This window comes from Panthera pardus, unplaced genomic scaffold (assembly GCF_024362965.1).
Source record: "Panthera pardus isolate Hobbes unplaced genomic scaffold, ASM2436296v1 HiC_scaffold_17, whole genome shotgun sequence".
NCBI classification, from domain to species: Eukaryota; Metazoa; Chordata; class Mammalia; order Carnivora; family Felidae; genus Panthera; species Panthera pardus.
The window spans coordinates 88,356,906-88,378,636 of record NW_026526732.1 but is presented as its reverse complement, the minus strand read 5'-3'; the positions used below and the strand labels follow the sequence as shown (position 1 = coordinate 88,378,636).

At 34.6% G+C, this 21,731-nt stretch overlaps 1 protein-coding gene across 2 annotated transcripts in view; it reads right to left on the bottom strand.

Moving 5' to 3' along the window:
- LMBRD1 (LMBR1 domain containing 1) overlaps positions 1 to 21,731 on the bottom strand; it is a 112,511-nt gene that overhangs the window by 13,386 nt on the left and 77,394 nt on the right. For both annotated transcript variants that reach the window (XM_019417656.2, XM_053904764.1), the window contains exons 10-14: positions 18,735 to 18,799; positions 18,526 to 18,628; positions 17,876 to 17,980; positions 15,574 to 15,723; positions 13,714 to 13,792 (exon numbers count right to left, since the gene is read on the bottom strand). In XM_019417656.2, coding sequence (XP_019273201.1) covers positions 13,714 to 13,792; positions 15,574 to 15,723; positions 17,876 to 17,980; positions 18,526 to 18,628; positions 18,735 to 18,799 — 502 coding nt within the window. The remainder of the gene's footprint in view (positions 1 to 13,713; positions 13,793 to 15,573; positions 15,724 to 17,875; positions 17,981 to 18,525; positions 18,629 to 18,734; positions 18,800 to 21,731) is intronic.

Genomic DNA, 21,731 nt, shown 5'->3' with positions numbered 1-21,731 from the left:
ACAAAATTCCAGAAAGCTAAAATTAATTAGCTTCACCCAATATGGGGTAGGAGGTGTTAAATTGATAGTCCATATTTAAATCTGCCTTTTAAATCTCCATAGTAAGAGTCTGCTATCATTTTCATTTCAGATTATATTTAAGGACCACCGACGTGGACACAGCACCACAGGAGACATTAACAAATACTGTCATCACAAAATAGCAATGTCCTTTTTTTGACCTCAACCCTTAAGGCTTAGTTTCTAATGAAATCTCTTGAGCAGCTTCATTTTCAGCCTATTAAAACTGGCTTTCCTTAAAATGTACATTTTATTTATAATTATATAAACCAAACATGAAATGTCAACTAGTGTAGTAACTCCTTTAGTAATACGGATGTTTCTTTTTTTTTTTTAAATATTTATTTTTGAGAGAGAGTGCGAGTGGGGGAGGGGCAGAGAGTGAGGGAGACACAGAATCTGAAGCAGGCTCCAAGCTGTGAGTTGTCAGCACAGAGCCTGATGCTGATGCTGGGCTTGAACTCATGAGCCATGAGATCATGTATGACCACAGCCAAAGTTAGATGCTTAGCCAACTGAGCCACCCAGGTGCCCCTAATAATACTGGTCAGCATCTCCCACAAAATGCATTTTTTAATTTTTTAAAAATTTTTAAAAATTTTTTATTGGCCAAAGTAAGGGTAGGTGGGTAAAAAAAAAAAAAAAAAAAAAATCACCTGAATCCATTGTTAGTGTAGTGATCATGTAAAATGCTTTGAGCAGTACTGCTTAGTTACCTAAGACTTCAAAATTAAAATTTCCTGGAACCTCAGAAGCTTAAGTAGAAAAAAAAGTTCCATATTCTGGCAAAAAGGATGGTACTAAGAATTTAAGAAATTTTTCAAAGTTTCAGTAAACGCCCAACCCACTCACACATTTCAACAAACTGGGAAGAAAAAGTCTTCTGTAAAATCAGTATCTACTTGGTAGATGCGTTTTTATTTCATCTGTCATTATTTCCACCCCTAAAAAGGCTTACAGTGCTTTCTAATTACAGAATAAAATCCATTCTTTAAAAAAAGAGTAAATATTTACTTCTTGTCTTTACTCCAAATTTCATTTTCCTGGGGTACAGACAGATTTCTAGATGTGTTTGCCAGCAACAGAATAAAAAATGAGTATCATTTTCTAATTACTACTATCATACAGTATTTTTCCACCTACTATCATACAGTATTTTTTTTTCTATGTTGAAACATAAAGCTATATCATTGTCTATGATGTTATTTCAAGAATTCTCACTGGTGGATAAACATTAAGTTGTTTCTTTTTCTTTGCTATTTCTATCTAAATGCAATGGGACTTGGCAACTGGCTAGCTGTTGGAAGAGCAAAAAAATGTAAATACGATTTCAAGATTTCCATCTGAGTAAATAGCTGTGGGCACAGAAAAGGAGCAGGATAACTCCCCCTGCTCCCCGCAATAACATGAAGGTGACAGGTAGGAAAAGTGGAAGAGTCTTAGACTTGAGGTTTGAGGGGTTGGCTGGGCATGCATTTCCATATAGATACTAGCAGCCAGCAAATAAAAACAGAGGTGTAAGATTCTGAATCTCTTGATTAAATTATTATTCCTTCTTAAATTACTCAGCATGAGTAGGCTTATTTATTGTCAACTAGCGGAGCTAAATTTATTAGATTAACTATAGTGAGGGAAAACAAGGGAAAAGACAGGATAATTATAAGGTTTAAGGGATTGGAATGTGCTGGAATGTGCTTTAATCAAGGTCTTGAAAGGTAGGGAACTGGGTACAATTGGGCTAGGTTTTGGACAGAAGTTTTGGATTGGTGGATACAATGAAATGAGAAATCTTAAAGTAAGTTTTATTGAGCAAGTAAGCTATTTTAGTAGTTTCACAGTCAGGAGTACTTCCTGAAGCAAGTAGATAAAACTATTTTTGTTCTCAGTATTATTTAACACAGGGATAGGAGATAGGTCTGTGCCCAAAACTGCTGAACATTAGCAACATTGTGTTGGTGTCAGTTCCCAACATTTTATGGGATTCAAAAGGTTTTAACATTTATTGATAAGCAGTTGAGAATGGTTTAGACTTTAGACAGTATATCATGAATTGTTAAAATATGATACTCTGGAAAGGACAATATGCTAGAGTTAACACAGTAAATCTGAAAAGTGTTCAGAAAGAAGAAGGCTAGGTTGCGGACACTATCATAAGAAACAAGTTAGAAAACCCACATGTTTTAGCTCATAGCTTTCAAACAAAAGCTTCACATAAAAAAATGTAAAAACTGCTCTATCATTAAAAATAGGTAATAAATTTTGAGAAAAATCTTAAATTGTTTAAAGAAACTGGATTATATTGCCAAATATAGAACACCATCTTTGCACTTATAAATTGGTGGATTACTAAAAATATGAAAAAATTCTTCAGTAAGTTTTAAAGTACTATGTGCCTTTAGAGAAGAGGTTTAATTCTAAAGAGTTTTTAATATGTTCTTTCTGGATTTAAACTATCCTTCTGCATAGGGCCTCAATAGAATACATTCTGTAAACCTAGTCAAAGAAGACTCATTTTACATGACTCAATATGTATGTCTATAATTGAATCAAGGTTTATTTGATGCTAGAAAGTTATACCAGAAGTGACAGGAAAATGTGATACATGAATTATTTTGTAGAAGATTCAAAATTAAAAACAAACAAGGAAGATTAACTCAATTTCATAAAAATTTATACCTTTTATTCGAAATTGCTTAGGGAATTCACTAACTTTTATGTTCAAAATGTGTTCTATCATTTTGTAGGGCAAATATAACATTGAACCACTGGGGATATAAACTTAAATTTATGGAATTTAAGAAAAATATCATATACATGTATAAATTTTTAACAGTAATAAATAATATATAATTATATAAATAATATAATGTATAACATCTGCCAAATGGTAGTTAGAAATGGCCATCTTCAGTAGTTTCATATCTTGTCCTATCCTTGGGACTGCGAGTGTTTAAAATAGTTGTCATTTGCTGGTGTACAGCCGTTCCCATGTGGCAGTCTACTCCCTTTATCATTCTCTCAACATATACACACTTATATTTTCTGAACTGTATATGGCGACTTAACATCTTAACATGTCTGTATTTTTCAGCAGAAGGATATTTGCTTTCATAACCAGAGTACAGCTATTTAAGAATTTTAACATTGATACTATATTTTTAGAAATTTACTCTACAATTCATATTCCCACCCTGTCATTTATCCCACTTTATTCTTTCTAGTATTTTTATCCTCTACTACAGGATCCAATCCAAAATCATATATTACTTTTGGTTAACATGTGTCTCTAATATCCTTCATCTGTAACAGTTCCAAACCTCCTTTTACGACACTGACATTTTTAAATCATACAGGCTAGTTACTTTATACCACGTTCGTCAATTATCAATTTGGTTTTGCCTGATATTTCTTCATGATTTGATTCATGCTCTCCATTCCTCTCAGGATGTCATATCTGAAGTCACGTGATGCACTGCCACTTGATGACAGTAATTTTGTTCACCTGGTACAGATATGGCCCAGTTTCTCTGATGTACAGCTATCATAGCTACTACATTTCCTCTTACAACTAATAAACAATGTGTGCAGAACTCATTGTGGTTTTAAGCTGTAGTCCCTCAAGTGAGTTTAATTCCCATTACTGTGTGTTTATTTCTAAATATTGTGGGGCGCCTGGGTGGCTCAGTCGATTGAGCGGCTGACTTCGGCTCAGGTCATGATCTCGCAGTCCGTGAGTTCGAGCGCCGCGTCGGGCTCTGTGCTGACAGCTCAGAGACTGGAGCCTGCTTCGGATTCTGTCTCCCTCTCTCTCTGACCCTCCCTCATTCATGCTCTGTCTCTCTCTGTCTCAAAAATAAATAAACATTAAAAAAAAAAAATTAAAAAAAAAAATAAATAAATATTGTATTTGGCTCAATTACGAATCTGTTACTTTTTCATTCACTCATTCTGTTGTCCCCTGCCAATATTTTGACCTGTTCTTACTCCTTTTATCATAGCTAGCTGCTCTATAATCTGTGTTGATAATTCCAATATTTGGTCTTTGCAAGTCCCTTTTTGCTGCCTGCTATTTTTTCTAGCTTTCCTTCATGGTGCTTTGTTTCATCATGTGCTTAAATATGTGGCTCCAATGTCTTTATTTGTGCTCCTCTGCAGGAATTTTTTGAGGCCTCAATTAAGGTATGTTCCTCTAGTGAGCATTTACTTGTGCCTTGTGCCTGGTCTGCCCGTCTGAGATGACAATGAAACAGATTCACTCTAGTGATGTGTATCTGGACTGCAAATCTGCAAAGGGTTAGTACTTTTGTGGTTACAATTTCTCAGGGATATGATTCTTCCCTTTCAGTCTTAACACTGAGGCCAAATTTTCATTCAGCTTTCTGGAAGTAATATAGCTTTATTTCTGTTCACCCTCATGTTGGTGATGTAATTCTTAGGGGAGGGAGGGGCTCAGCTTTACAAGAGGGTACCTGCATCACCTTTGAGATGCTACCACTCATGTGGGCTCTAGACCTGAGTGTCCCATATAACAGCTACTAGGAACATGTGTCTGTTAAATACTTCACATGTGATCACTGAGACTAAGGAATTGAATTTCTAATTTTATTTAATTTTAATTAATTCAAATTAAAAACTGAAGCAGTGTATAATATTTTTTTTCATTAAACACAACCTTCCTGCTTTGGTAGAACCATATTTCACCTTAATAAATGGTTTCATTTAGAGTTGTTCAGTTGGTTAAGTGTCCGACTTCAGCTCAGGTAATGACCTCACAGTTCATGGGTTTGAGCCCCACATCAGGCTCTATGCTGAGAGCTCAGAGCCTGGAGCCTGCTTCAGATTCTGTGTCTCCCTCCCTCTCTGCACCCCGCTGCCCACTTTCTCTCTCTCTCTCTCTCTCTCTCTCAAAAATAAACATTAAAAATTTTTTTAAAAAATAAATGGTTTTATTTAGATGATGAAAACTTAGGGTTTGAATTACGGTGTTATTTACGTGTCAGATATACCCCAGGTTTTGAAGACTTAGTAGGAAAAAGGCTATAAGTAAAACATTATGTTAGTTACTACATGTTGAAACATTATTTTGGATATACTGCTTTAAATACAATGCCATTTAATAAAATTAAAGTCCTCTGTTTCTCTTTTCACGTGACTGCTGAAAATGTTTAAATCACTTATGTGATTCACGTTACATTTTCATTGTACAGTACTGCTCTAGACTTTATTTTCTGTCCCTTTTCCCTCAAAAGGCTGTGAAAATTGGAGCTTAAATCACTGAATTTGGTAAGTGACCTCAGAACAAAGCAGCTTAGCACTCTCCTCACTTCTTTGTTCTGGGGTTCTTTCCTTCACTCAGACCAATGCAGCACCAGAATCACCTGGACGGACTATTAAAACAGACTGCTGGGTTCCATCCCTTGAGTTTCTGATTTAGGTGGGGACTAATAATTTAAATGTATTCTAACAAGTTCTCAAGTTCCCTGATATTGCTGGTCTAATGATGTTGACTGAGAACTGAGATTTTTTGTTTGTTGGTTTTGCTTATTTATTTATTTTTTGAGAGAGAGCAAGCCAGGGAGGCCAGGAAGGGCGAGGGCGGGGGGGGGGGAGGATGTCGGGAGGGGGTGTGGAGGATCCCAAGCAGGTTCCACGCTTTCAGCGCAGAGCCCAATGTGGAGCTCAAACTCACAAGCTATGAAATCATGACCTGAGCTGAAATCAAGAATTGGACTGAGCCATCCAGGTGCCCCTGAGACTTTTGTCTTAAGATCTTATCAGCACTTTGATACTTTTAAGAAATTTGGTATTTAACTCAGCAGTTGTTGTTTTTCCTTGGTGTTTCTGCCATGACAATCATTTCACACTGTTGGCCACTCAAGTCCCTACTCCCTCTTTAATCTGCTCCAATCAGGTTTCTTCCTGCCCCATCTTGTCATAACTGTTCTTGTCAGTCATCCAATTAAATGACCCATGAAAATGACCAAAAATCATTTTTTAGTCCTTGTTTTACCTGACTTATCCTGACAATGTTGAACTTGACCAGAGCCCTGTCATCTTGGAAACGATGCTGGTTCTTTCTAGCCTTGTTTACTCCTCCCCACCTAGGGAAAAATCCTCTTTTCTGCCTGATCTCTGAAACAATTGCAGCTTCATGGTCAGAAAGTTTTCCTTATTGCAACAGTTCCCCTTTTCCTACTGTTATCATCTGTTCAAATACAGTTTCTCTCTCTTTCTCTTTTCTTTTTTTCTTTTTTCTTTTTTTTTTTTTTTTTTTTTTTGTTAATTTGGCAAATGCCAGCATCTGAAATGGTTCATCACTCTTCCTTTGGCTTATAGGAAACTATATTTGCCTAATTTTCCACCTAACTCACTGGTTGTCCCTTCTTAGTTCTTTGCTGGTTGCTCTTCTTCTTTCTAACCTCTAACCACCAGACAGTCACAGAGCCTCTTGTACGTCCTCTCCACTATACTCAGTGATCTCTTACCCAGTCTTACAGCTTTACTTCCCATTGAACCCTGACTAATCCAGCATAAATTTCTCTACAACTTCAGATCCAACTCTGCCAACTCAAGATCTCCACTTGGATATTTAAGGAACACTCAAACAAAAATGTTCAAAACTGAACTCTGTGTTCTTACTCAATGCATGAATTAAGGAAACAGAAATGTGGAATTAAGAATACATTGACTTTGGGGCGCCTGGGTGGCTCAGTCGGTTGAGCAACCAACTTCGGCTCAGGTCATGATCTCACGGTTTGTGAGTTCGAGCCCCGCGTCGGGCTCTGTGCTGCAGCTTGGAGCCTGGAGCCTGCTTCTGATTCTGTGTCTCCCTCTCTCTCTGCCCCTCCCCCACCTGTGCTCTGTCTCTCTGTGTCTCAGAAATAAACATAAAAAAAAATTAAAAAAAAAAAAGAATACATTGACTTTGTGAAAAGACTTGAGGACTTAGCCACAGAGCAAGCTCCTGAATGCATTTTAGTATAATCTCATATTAAAAACTGGATTGAAGGGTACTTGGGTGGCCCAGTCAGTTAAGCGTCCAACTTCAGCTCAGATCATGATCTCACAGTTTGTGGATTTGAGCCCTGCATCAGGCTCTGTGCTGATGATGGCTCAGAGCCTGGAGCCTGCTTCAGATTCTGTCTTCCTCTCTCTCTCTATCTGCCCCTCCCCTGCTCATGTTCTGTCTCTCAAAAATAAATAAAACGTTAAAAATTTTTTTTAAAATTAGATTGATATACAACTTTAGTAATAACTCCATGCTTTTAGTTCATATGCCATGTAATATATGGGGTTTTTTAAGGCTATGTAAAAAGCATGACAAAATCCCAAACCAAAACCACATCAAGGTAAGGAATTTTCTTCACTGTTAAATCTTTTCACTTAATTCTCTACTACTTTAGCCCCAAACTACCCTACTAAAACTGCATTGTCAAAGGTTTAAGATTTGCTTGCTAAATCTCTCTCTGAAGCATCAACACTATTGACCTCTGGACACAACACTCTATTGGTTACTATAATGCTATAGTAGTCTTGTTTTCATCTCTCGTTTTCCAGACTCTTATTTTCCTTCTCCAAGAGCCTCGGTTTAACTCTTGAACCTCTGGTTTTCCTTTCTATTGTCTGTGACTTTCATTCCCTCAAGGCTTCAAATAACTATCTCCCTTAGAACTTTATTTTTAAAATTTAAAGGACAGATGATGCAAACAAAACACAAGACACAACAATGTTAAATGTAGGAAAAAAAGATACTAGGAATCCAGACACTTGCATTGAAGTCCAAAGTCTCAAACTATCTGTATAACTTTTAATTCCCATTTCTTAGGGCCTTAGTTTCTGTATCTGCAATAAAGGGAATTAAATAGTTAGATGTCCTCTCTAAAGTAACTTTTGTTTTTTGTTTGTTTTTCACTTTAACATTCTAATTTATATCTTAAAACTGTTTACAACTTACATGTCTCTTTGTGGCCTTTTTTCATTTCTAGAATTCTCACAAAAAAAAATGCAAAGAAAAAAAAAAGATTCTCTATACCTAACTAACACAGTATCTTAGATAAATGTTTTTAGAAGGATAGCTACTTGAGGTTCTGAGAAAACAGGTCAACTTGTTTATTTGCTGGCATAACAGCCAGGTAAACAAGTTTCATTTACAGAGAATGTATTTTGAGTCACTTCTGGATGATGGGCTTGTTTACTCCAGAATTTAGTGTTTAACTACTTTCTAAAGCAAGCTATCAATACACAGTTTACTTTATTAACATTATTAAATTTTTCTTTAGTTATTCAAAATAATTCCCACTTTTCCCTTTGTATTTAGGCTCTATAATTATAACCCTACTTTAGCTTTTTAAGTCTTCTCAGTTTTTTTAATGTTTATTTTTATTTAAATATTTATTTTTTATGTTTATTTTAAATTGAGAGACACAGGGAAAGCGAGCATTAATTGGGATGGAGCAGAGAGAGAGAGGGAGAGACAGAACCCCAAACAGGTGCTGCAGTGGAAGCACACAGCCATACCCAAGGGGGCTCTGTCTCAGGAACCATGAGATCATGACCAGAGCTGGTATCAAGAAGCTTAACTGACTAAAGCTTAACTGACTGAGCCACCCAGGCGTCCCTCTGCTCAGTTTTCTGTAATTCATGTAGTTTAGTTTAACACATCAAATTCTATTTTAGCATCATCATTTAACTTGAGTCATCTTAACCATTTGTCCTGGTAAAATTATAGCCTAACATGAAAATCTAATGCTATATAGATCATCTGATTATTTTTTTAAGATTGGCTATATATATTAACAAATACACTTAACTAGAATAACCCACAAAAATCAAGTCTGACTTATATGATCATTTCCAGTTCCAAGACAACACAAGTTAACTTCAAGAAAAGATAAAAGAATTAAATACGACAGCATAAATAAGACTTGGGGGTTCATGGGTTTTTAAAAATAGTCATTTGGAAACATATTATCTTGCTTCATCCCTCACTGAATTCCCCAAATATTCAATGTTCCTGCCACAATTTATGGTTACTATAACATGCCAAATATATTTATGTCTTTATGCCTTATTAATGCAGGTGCCTTCTCTGCTTGGAATATCCTCTAGTATTTTTTTGTTGTTGTTGTTCATTTACATTTATTTATCTTATGCTTTTGGGCCCAGCTGAAATGTTATACTGCCTCTTGGGTAGAATAAATCATTATCACCTTTTGCCTTCCCATAGCATTTTGCCTATAATTTCTTTATAGTTTGCCACTTACTTTTCCTTCTATTACAATTATTTATTTTCATATCAAACTGCACTAGTCTGTGTGCTACTCGATGGCAGAGATACATATACTAGGTAGGCGTTTCCTCTGACACTTTCCCAAAATCTACCCTAGTATTCACAATATCTACTGTGTTTGTTTATTAAGAGACAATGATCTTTTATCTTCCTATTTTGACTCAAATATTTATATATGTATATGTTACTTTTAATAATTCTGTGCTTTTCTTAAATATTTTATTCATATAAACACCAAAATTGTATATTAATGCTTATTAGATTAAGTAGCAATTAAAGAATATATAAAACTAGGAATGTAAAGATCCTTTTGCCATAATGGCATATAAAAGTTAAAGCTTGATTTCTAATTTGCTGAGTTGACTCACTTTAAACATATAAACTATGCACTACCTGTCAAGATAAATCACATAATATTGTCATTTTAGGAAAACTTTATAAACATAGTATGATAGGTATTATTCATAAATCTGCTAAATCATTCTCTTCTTTAAGAGATTATTTTAAACACAAAAAACCTAAACTATTTTTAGATGAATGACTCTTTTGAATCTTAGACACTATAACCACTTAAAAGTAGGGTGTCAGTATGTTTTCTATATGTTTAATAAATGCAAGACTACCTCACATATGAACACAATATTACTTAAGAAAAAAGTCTCTAAAATGTACTGATTAATAAAAGATCCATATATGTATTTTTAGAAATTGATGCTTTAATATCTTTCCAAGGAGATTATTTTTCTCAGAAACAATTTTAAGTATAACATTATAATTTTTGCTTTTAAATCTAACACTCTCCAAAATTCTGTTACTTGCAAAAGACACATAACAAAGGTGCCATCAAGTGCCTTATGGCATATTTATATTGTAGCATCATCTACGCTAGCCAAATGTGCCCAACAAAATGTCACAAATATTAGTGCTGATTTTTTTCTCTGCATGCTGAGATTTCCGAATTCATGTTTGAATGGATACAGCCATACCAGTCTGTCACCATACATTCCACACCATTCCCACCCCTATGTGTCAAATCTCATGTTCTAATCTGTTCTTCATCTCTCTCCATCATTATTTGTATTTAAAAAATCTACCCTGCTACCCTAAAACTATGGCCATATTTCTACCATCCTCCTCTAAGTATGCACAGGCAAATTGAACATTTAAAGATGAACTAGAAAACAAAGAAAAAAGGTGGAGAAAAATTAATCATGTCCATAAATCTAAAGGTGTGCTTTTGTACTGCAAAGTAACATTTCAAAGGCTAATTCAACTGAAAAGTTTAAGAAAAATCTTCAACAGTTCAAATGGAGTCATTTTAACTAAATTAGATGAAAAAGAAAAATACTAAATGTGATTCATAAAAGGTTATGGTCAAGTTGTACCATCTGACTAAAGCTTGTTGATCTAGGATACACAAATTCACTCAGTTCAGCAATACAGGGGCATTTTAAATTCCCTTTACCAGTGCAACATAATTTGAAATCCTAATTTTTTTAAATTTATTTTTTCTGCTAGATTTCAATACTGCCATAAGATTTTTAAAAGCAGAACCTATTTTAGATCTTCAGGGTCAATGCCCTCTTAGTTCAAAAAAAAAGAAATTACAAGTCAACTCAGCAGTAATTTTTCATTCTATTTTCACTTAGCTAAAAATGACAACCCAAAGCATTTCAACTATCAAACCTATTTGTGATGTGATGTATGTGTACATTTCAAAGTCAAAAATCTGGGACTAAAGTCATTACATAAGTATAATTGGAAAGTCAAGTCATATTTTTTATACTAGAAACGTTTTACTATTTTTCTTCAGGCAACAAAAGGTATCTCACTGGATTTGTTTTCCCATCTCCTCTCTAGTTTGTTCTTTTCTCCCAGTTTTAGAGTCTTCCCTATCCCGTACGCATCCCAGATTCTGTGGTTGGTCACTTAATTCTCTCACTCTCAGCCTGTCCTTTGCCTTGCATCCTACTTCAACTCTTCAACCTATATTCCCCAGACAACCTAAGCACTGATGGATAATAATCATATCAGTTGTAAAGATCTATTCAACAAAAACACAAATTGACAATTTCATCTTTGTCCTTTGACGTATTTATCTATCACCAACTTATTTTCAGTCATATCCCTATTTATTCACCTTCATGGCCTATCAGAAACGTTTGCCACTTTTGTCAATTTCATGCCCCCATGGCCTACTCAATTCTCAGCAGATGACCAGAACTTACACTTCAAAGCAAACGGAGACAGTCATATACAAATGACAAATTCCTGCCCATACTCATCACTAAGAAATTACTATCTGAGTCCATATCCTTGCTTCTTCCCTCACAGTCATTCTACCTAAAGCATCCTGTCTTGGATGTTCATAATACCATCTCCTCTGGAACTGGACATTGTCTCCTCATTCATCCTTTCTGATATTTTTCAACTTCTCCTCCTCTATTCCATCTCATCATCCCTGAAGTCTCTCTTAATCTATTAAAACAAACAAACAAACAAACAAACAGCAAAACAAAAATTTCTTTGACCCTGCATGTCTTTAGTCTCTGCCTAGTCTCAGTCCCTAATACAAATTTCCATGAAGACTAATAAGTCACTAGATATATATTCCTTTTTACCCATGCGAGTAGATCTCTCTTCATCAACATTTTTTTTTTTCAGTCCTCTTCTCTGTACCTTCTTTACCTTCTTTCAGATAACTTTCCTGAGATCCAGTCTCTGTGCTCCTCTCACTCTCTATCATCTCACTTCCTTACATATATATTCATCTGTCTCGGAAACCTCCACCTGAATTTCCCAGAGATATCTCAGGTCAACTCATCATTTCTTACAATTCTCTCTAATCTTCATATGTATTTTTATCTCAGTTTGGTGATACCAAAATTCACCAAATGACTCAGTAACTAGAGGGCCATTCTAGAATCTTTTTGTCTTCTTCAAAAACACTTTAGATCCAATCAGAAATCTCATTTCATCCGAATTTCTTTCTTTATTTCACACCCTCATGACCACTGTTTAGTTCAGGCTTTTACCATCACTCCTGGATTACTATAATAGCTCCTTCTGGATACCCCTCTCATCTGATTTCTATGCCCTGGTTTCAAATCCAGGCTCTATATAAGACACAACTGTTACACTTTAAGTTACGGACAATAAATCAGATCATAACTTCTACTTCCTCATTCAAAAATTTTCATTGGTGCTCTTACTTTCCAGAACATTTTGTGATCTGACTCCTAACTCTATAATCTCGTTTCCTCCATCTCTCCAAACTCTTACCCCTATAATTTAAAATACAAAACAATAACAATGTTTTAAATTCTTTTAAACACATACCCATATAGTTTAAGATAATCTACTTTGTGCATTTTGTTCCTCTGCCTAGAACAACTTCCCTTGATGCACACACACCAGATAAATTCTTCTTTAACTTTGAAATGCAGCTCTGATATTGCTTTTCCAAAGCCCATCTTTTGACTACCACTGCACAATGATCTCCTCCAGGTAGAGGTAATTACTTCTTCCTCTGGGCTATTCCAGTATTCTGTGCCTATTCTTCCTATTACTCCATCACATTCTTTAGTTGACCCTGCTAAAAACTCAGAAAAATTTATCTTTTTATTATGGTACCCATGGGTGATTTATGAAGAGATATACTATATTGGACGTATTATTTTACCATGAAATAAAAGCATTTTGAAGCCAGGAGTAAAAAAAAAATAGCAAATTCTGACAGAATGTATCTGGAATCCTTAGTAAGGACAGAATACTGTAATATTCAAAAGAAAAAAAAAATCACCTAATGCACAGGAAGAGGAAAAAAATAATTTTCTAAAATTACACAGAGGAAAAGCATAAGATCACAGTTTTTCTTAGAATACACATAAAATACTTAGCATAGTGCCTGGAATGCAATTATATGTTCTTAAAAGTGAACTGCTATTGTCATTAACATTACTATTATTAAATAACTAGACACGTATGAATTAAAAGTTCTAAGTCATAGGTACTTACGGTCTCGGTCCTAAGAATTACACATTCTACCAAAACTATCTTGAGTTTTATAAGGAAAATAAAAGGTATTTAAGAGTGATTTATTACATTAGTAAATGTAATAAATAATAACTACCTTTTGCTATTTCATAAGTAACTAATTTATAATGGTCCTTTCCCTAATGGAAATCAATATATCACCAAGAAATTCTATTGAAAAGACTTAACGATTTCTTCTTGCTAAAAGTTCCTTTGTCGCCACATATTAAAACAGATGAATCAAATGATTAACACAGCAAAATGCAAGCCAACTCTTTTCTCATAGAGTTATAAACTTTAAGATAGTTGATAAGAGCTGCCTCACTTACCTTCAGGGGCATCTGCATCACATCTCTTTGGCACAGGGAGGGCTGAGTTGTTTTTATGGTCATCATAAGTTATATTGCTCTGAAAGATGAAAATACAATTAAAATACAAATATTACATTAATACATATATTTGGACTAAAAAGTAATCACATTATGAATTTTAACTCTGTTTTCTATTAAACTACATCTAGCTAATATTCTAAAAGGTAATTTTTATGCAAAATTACAATTAGAAGAGAAAGATTTATGGTAAATGTAACAGTAGGGTTTTTTTTTTTTTTTTTAATTAATTTTTTTATTTTGAGACAGAAGGGCAGAGAGAGAAGGAGAGAGAGAAACCCACGGAGCCAGACATGGGGCTCAGTCCCACGACCTGTGAGATCATGACCTGGGCCCAAATCATGAGTCAGACACTTAACTGAGTGAGCCACCCAGGTGCCTCTAACATTTGGACCTTTTTGCAACAATCTTTAGGTCCTGGTTGAACAACAGAGTGTTTCCCAGAGAAACAGCCTACTTATTGTTCCACTGTAAAACAAGAATTATCTTTTGTCCATGCAAATGCATGACCTCACTTCATTTATTCATACAAGAAACTTTAACAGGCATGACCTAGTGAACTAGGTGGAGGGGATAAGGCAAGAAGAGAATAAAAAGATACAAGAAGTAGAAAATATGATTCAAGTGATCTTCCAGTACTATGTTTCCCAAACTCAGGTTACTCATGTACCTCTATTACAGTTTGTGCTTATATTTGTTCCACCTACATTATTACTTAATATTTGTCAGTGAACTAATTTTTCAACCATCGGTAATATTATGTATGGTACTGATGGAAGGCTGGATGTACTTGTTAAATTTTTGTTCTTAATTACATGTTAAATAAAGTAAAGAAAGAAGGAACTACATGATAAAAAAAAAAGGAGTGATCTGGGTAGATTAGTAACCAAAGACTCCATTAAGAGCAAGGCTTGAAATAGAACCTGAAACACAGATTTGATTTGCATTATTAAATAGAGCAAAGTATTTTAGGAAAAAGAAACAAACCACACAAAGGTTAAATCAGATATGGTCAAAATATTTTAATAGGTCAAAAAATCCAAACTAGCTGTCCAGTTACAACTAGGAACTGCAGCTGGCTTTTTGAAAGATCAATATCAAGAAAGAGTATAACAGGTAAGAGGATACCCATTATGTTAAAAGGAAGCTCAGACACCCACAAATACAATATTTTTAAAGCCTCTTCTGTGGGATTCACAGGACTGATGACAAACTTTGCTCATCAAAATTCTGGAGGAAGTCATATTAATAAAATTACTTGAAATATTTATTTTAGAGAAAATATTATGAGTTTCAATAGAGTGCTGAGATAAAGCTCAGCACCTTGGTACCAGGGGATCCATTAAGGAACTATTATAATAGAATTCAGAGTGTTATTAAAACACTTGTAAGAAACAAATATAAATAAGTTCAAAAACAGAATGAAAATCTTATTTTAGCAATATTAAACTTAATCTGATGAGCTATTACCTTATTGGAGTCTTCACAAATTAAAAACTGTTTTTAAATATCACTATCTTTAAAATGTCACGATAATGGGGACACCTGGCTGGCTCAGTCCGTTAAGTGTCTGACTTCTGCTCAGGTCATGATCTTGTGGTTCATGGGTTTGAGCCCCGTGCCAGGCTTTGTGCTGACAGCTCATAGCCTAAAGCCTGGAGCCTGCTTTGGCTTCTGTGTCTCCCTCTCTCTCTGCCCCTCCCCAGCTCACTCTCTCTCTCCCTCTCAAAAATAAATACTAAAAAAAATTTTTAAATAAAAAAAAAGTCAAGATAATGAAGTTTAAAATTTTACACTTACCTCTATTAAGTAATTTTGGCTTCCATACATAACATATTGGGGAGCAAGACTATAAATCATGTAACTAGTGTGAAGGACAATAAGCAGAAGTATCATGCAGAGAAATAAGAGTGCCTGGGGCCTCGTTCTACCTCTTCTAATTTTATATAGCTGCAAAGAAAAAAGACAGTAACGATATTTCAGCAATATGTTTTATTTGTACGGCACTAAGTCCTGCTCATATGTTAAAGGTAATGACACAGCTCAATCAACCATTTCTTTCTTCCAAAGTAAATATTAAGAATTCTTAATCATTTTGGGGCACCTGGGTGGCTCAGTTGGTTGGGCATCCGACTTTGGCTCAGGTCATGATCTATCTCACAGTTTGTGGGTTCGAGCCCCATGTTGGGCTCTGTGCTGACAGCTTGGAGCCTGGAGCCTGCTTTGGATTCTGTCTCCCTCTCTCTGCCCCTCCCAACTTGCGCACGTGCACGTGTGCTCTCTCTCAAAAATAAATAAACGTTAAAAAAAATTTTTTTTAAAGAATTCTTAATCATTTCAAATGATTATGAGAATGACAAAGACAATTCTTTCCCTGCAAATCTTTTAGGTGTAGATTTATGTTTCCTTTAGTCATAGCAAAGCATCTATTTTCAAAGGATCCTATAAATGATCCATGAAAAACTCAAGACCTAGAGAATATATTAGTATTCAGCTGGTTTGTTTCCAGACAAATCTTCTAAACTTATTATGTAATAGCATCTGCTAGAAGCTTATAGAGCTAAGAAGAATTATGAACTACCACTAATTCTATCCAAAGATTAAAGGAATGAGTTTAAACTGTAGGTATTAGTAATATATTTGTGGTTTTATATATTACTGTACAAGAACAGACATGTCACATGTTTATAAATACTCATTTCTATGAAATACTCATGACATCCTCCTACCATACTATTATAAATTCTAGTTTAAAATAATTTATAGGGGCGCCTGGGTGGCTCAGTCGGTTAAGCGTCCGACTTCAGCTCAGGTCACGATCTCGCGGTCCGCGAGTTTGAGCCCCGCGTCGGGCTCTGGGCTGATGGCTCAGAGCCTGGAGCCTGCTTCCGATTCTGTGTCTCCCTCTCTCTCTGCCCCTCCCCCGTTCATGCTGTGTCTCTCTCTGTCTCAAAAATAAATAAACGTTAAAAAAATAATAATTTATAATAATGATTGTAAATATTTTCATATATATCTATAATAGAGAGAAACTAAAACATGTGGTATCAAATACAATGAGCCACAGGACTTTCTTCATTTCAGTGTCAGAGAACATTTTTATTTTAGCAACTAAGATATCACTTCCCTGTTTTATTAATAGATTTTAGGACAACATAGAGTAAATTAACTCCAATTCTGGATGAGATGAAAACATGAACACCTAAAAATTGACATTTCCCAGTTTCCCTTACATCTCATCATAGCTAGCAGTGATAAAATATTAAACATCAAAAGGAAAGAAGTGTGCTGGGGATTTGTGGGAGTTCTGCTTTATTGATAGAAATGTTTTCCTAATGGAACTTGAACAGGATAAACGGAGCTGCAGCAGCCATATTATGATCATGCAGGAGAAGCCAAGAGAATTACAGAGATGTCGGACTTGACACTTTTGAGCTACAAAGCAATGCTAGATTTTTGAAATTTTCCACAGCAAGAAATCTTTCATTAGTTCAAACCACTATTTAACTGGGTTTTCTTTTACTCACAGCAGGACGTAGTTTCTATCTGAATCACCTTCATCTTAAAATTCTTAATTTACCTCAAAATGAGTGTAAGAAGAAAATAACTTTTTCCAATCATACAGTAATCTTTAACTTCTAGTAGGAAGAGCTGTCTTTTGAGCTATAGTGTATCCATCTGTACTTCAATACTTCCATGCAGCCAAACACTATGGAAAAAATACAAGGATCTCTGTGCCTTGGCATTGTTGACATTTTGGGCTGGATAAGTCTTTGTTGTGTGAGGCTACCCCGTGCAACACAGAGTGTTTAGCAGACTCCCCAAGCCTCTACCCACACTACACACCAGTAGCACCCACTAGTTTTACCAACTGAAAATATCTCCAGACATAGCCAAATGTACCCAGGGGACAAACCTGCCCATTTACAAACCACTGCTCTAGACAAAAAGCATTTTTATGTTACCATGAAGTGAGAAAGCAAATATTTCCATCGCTTTTAATATCAAGATATTTACTTTTATATTACAAATCTAGGTTAATGTGTAGTAATGGAAATTACATACAAAATGAAAAAAATCAAAATAATATTGTTATACTTACTCTAACCCAAAAGAACCATATGCCAATATTTCGAATTCCTGCCATTGAAGTAAAAATAAAGTACATAATAATAATTGTTATAAGAATATAATCAAGAGGAAACACCTGAAAAAAAGATAAAATTAAATTTAATACACAAACAACAGGAGTTCTGGAAGTCATATAAAGTTAACTGAAACTTCATTCATATTTGACAAATGTTTAAAATATCAACTCTGATTTAGACCAGGCTACTATGATAATACAAAAAAAAATAATAATAATCCTCCAAAAAACAATTACTAGATTGTTACTAAATTGTTTAGTGCCACTATCCTAAGAAAAATCCTGTAACAAATTAAACAAAAATTACATCTATGTATGGAATAAAAGACTTCATTAGTTCAAAAATAGGAATTCATTGGAAAAGTTCATCTTAGGTATTATAATGTATCCCAAATCAAATTACGTATAAGAGTTCAGTAATATGTCACTATAATAATCTTGAAAGTACTATTATCGATGTAGAAGTCATATGTAAATGAGCCAAATCAGCAGAAGCCCAAGCATATATTGCCAAGTATCAATAGTCTGTTAACATACTAGTTTGACAGAGTGTGAGAATGTTTGCTAGAGAAGAAAATGACTGATTTTTTTTTCCTTTTACTCACTGTTTGTAGAACAGGCAAAAGCATATTCAGTGGATTACTCAGGTTTGCTCCAAAAATTATAAAACCAGAATCTATTCCAGCTGAATGAAGAGCTTTATCCAAACTAAAACAACAAAAAATTATAAAGAGTGAATTTATACATTATACTAGCACATTTTTAATTAACTTCACAGGATGTGTGCTGTACAGAATATGTGTACTATACTCACTTTGATAGGAAGAGAGAAATTACAAACAGCAATGCAACTAAGATGAAAAATATTCCCCAAATGATCTAAAAGCACAAAAAAATATCATTAAAATATAATTTTAAAAGGTGATATTAAAAGCACAAAACCATTATGCTCAATATGAGTTGCAAGCATACGACAATGATCCAAATAAAATGATCCATGATATATTTTAATTCAGCATATAATCCGAGGCATTCATCATCTAAATTTTCATTATGAGGCTATTTGACTCAAAACACATACACAAAAGAGACAAAGTATTTAAAAGTCTTTATTAGTAAGTAAACAAAGGAGACTCTGCTAAATCACATAAAAGGTTTATGTTCAGTTAGACTGAAATATAAACTTCAAAGATAAATGAAAAGTACATTAAGACTTACTACATACACAGACAAACCAAAACCATGAAACTCATCAGGTTATATAAACCTTTTGTCAAAAAGGGAACTTGGAACATTTTCCCCACAGATTTTTTATTCAGACATACACACACACGCACACACACACATACACAAATTCACAGTTTTTGCTTATGTTGTGTGGTAACTAACTAACTAACTATGGCCCAGAACAGCACTGAAGACATTGTCATGTTAAGATTTCTGGTGAAGAAATGTATTAAGCATTGTAATTAGTAGAATACATTTCCTTACTGTATGAACTTTATATTAGAGATGGTAGAAAACAAGCAAAAAATTTTTGGAACTGGGTCTCTTAAGAATAAAAACGCCTGAAATCTATGTCAGTAATAACATAGGTTCTTTTTTTCCCTGACATCTTCCTTAAGTTCCAGTGACAAGTAGGCTGAAGAGTCCACAAAGTCAGAACAAAAAAAGATTCCAATTAAGCAGAGTTCAGTGTTTTTACCTTCTCTTTTGACTGGAGTTGATAGGAATAGATGGATAATATAATGAATGTGATGGTGTTTTCCACCTTACTTCACATTTTAGAATTCTGACAGGATAAATGAAGTAAAACAGCATCCTACCCCACATATAAAGATGAGTTTTGGAATAAATTTTAAGCTGTGTTCCTGGGAATTCTTCAGTTCTGAGAGAGTGCCTTTGGAACTCATTGGGAAAGAAAGTTGGCAAGAGAAGACCAAAAAGGCTATAGTCATTGCTTGAAATAGAAAACAATGCATGTACCTGGAATTTCACATAAGAATTCATTTATTTAAAAAAGGTCTCACTGCTAAAGAGGTTCGAATTTATAGTAACAAAAGTTCATTATAGTAGAAGCTATAAAGGAGCTTACACAGTCTTTTTCTACTAGATTTGAGCACCTTTATTTGATAACTAGGTGAGGACAATATGATTACACTGAGGATCAAAAAGTGAAACCTATTACTTCCTAATAGACTGTTAATAAGAAATAGCTTGTAGAATGAGGGAGTATAACTACCAGATACCAAATAGTAGTAAAAAGAACATGACACAGAAATAGCAAAAGTTAAAATTCCCTTTCCTTGATGTCGATTTTGGGGAAGCAAAAAAAAAAAGGAAAAAAAATCCTTGACTATTTTCCCAATCTGTTGGGATATATGACCCAGAGTTCAACTGTTTAATCATAGCTACTTAATAGAATATATTATAAATGTGAAAAGATAAATTTTATAAAAACCTCAAAAACAACATACATTTAAATGAGAACTTAAATTAGTACTTGAACTAAGTGGAAACCATGACTTAAGAACTAAAACTAATAATGAAAACAATGTCTCACTAAAGACTATCAAGGGAGAGAAATTATAAAAAAGAAGTGAATTGAAATTCTAGAGTTGACACTGATAAGAAAATTTCATTACAAGGGTTAAACAGCAGATTTGGGCAGGAAAGAAGAAAATATCATCAAACTTAAAGCAACTGAGATGACCAAGTCTGAGGAACAGAATGAAAAAATAATGAAATAAACTGAACAGAGACTCAGACACATGTGACACCTTGAAACATAGCAATATAAGCTCAATAGGATTCCCAGAAAAAGAGAGGGAAAGGGGCAGAAAGAAAACTTCAAGAAATAATAGGCAAAAACAATCTAAATTTGGTGAAAAATAACCTATGCATCCAAGAAACTCAACAAAGTCTAAGAGGAATAAATTCAAAGACATCCACACCTAGACATGCATAAATGGAGGGGAGGGCAAATCAAAGAGATCTTGAAAGCAATAAGAAGGAAGAGACTCATGTAAAGCAGATTCTCAGCAAGATTAACAACTCATTTCCTATCAGAAACCATGAAGGCTAGAAGACAGTAGGAAAACAATTTAGATAAACCTAGTAGTTTCTTATAGTTGAGTTTTAAGAGTATTTTATGTATTTTGGATTGAAGCCTATTTTTTAAGTTTTTTTTTTTTAACTTTATTTATTTTGAGAGAGAGAGAGAGAGAGAGAGAGAGAGAGCGAGCGCAAACAGGGTAGGGGCAGAGAGAAAGGGACAGGGAGAATCCCAAGCAGGCTCGGTGCGGGCAGTGCAGAGCCTGATGGGGGACTTGAATTCATGGAACCCTGAGATGTGACTTTTTTTTTTTTTTTAGTAGGCTTCACATGCAGCGCAGAGACCAACACAGGACTTGAACTCACAACCCTGAGATCAAGACCTGAGCTGAGTCAGATGCTTAACCGACTGAGCCACCCAAGCACCACTGTGACCTGTCCTTTTACTTCCTTAACAGTGTCCTTCACAGAGCAGTACTTTTTAATTTTAATAAAGTACAAGTTATCCATTTATTTCTTTCATGGATCACGCTTTGGTGATGTATTTAAAAACTTACTACCATACCTCAGGTCACCTAGATTTTCTCTGTTACTTTCTAGAAGGTTTATAGTTTTTTTTGTTTTGTTTTGTTTTGTTTTTTAATACAACGGGTCTATAATTCACTTTAAGTTTTGTGAAAGGTCTAAAGTCTATGTCTATATTCACTTTTTTTGTGTAGATGTCAAATTCTTTCAGCACTATTTGTTGATAAGAGTA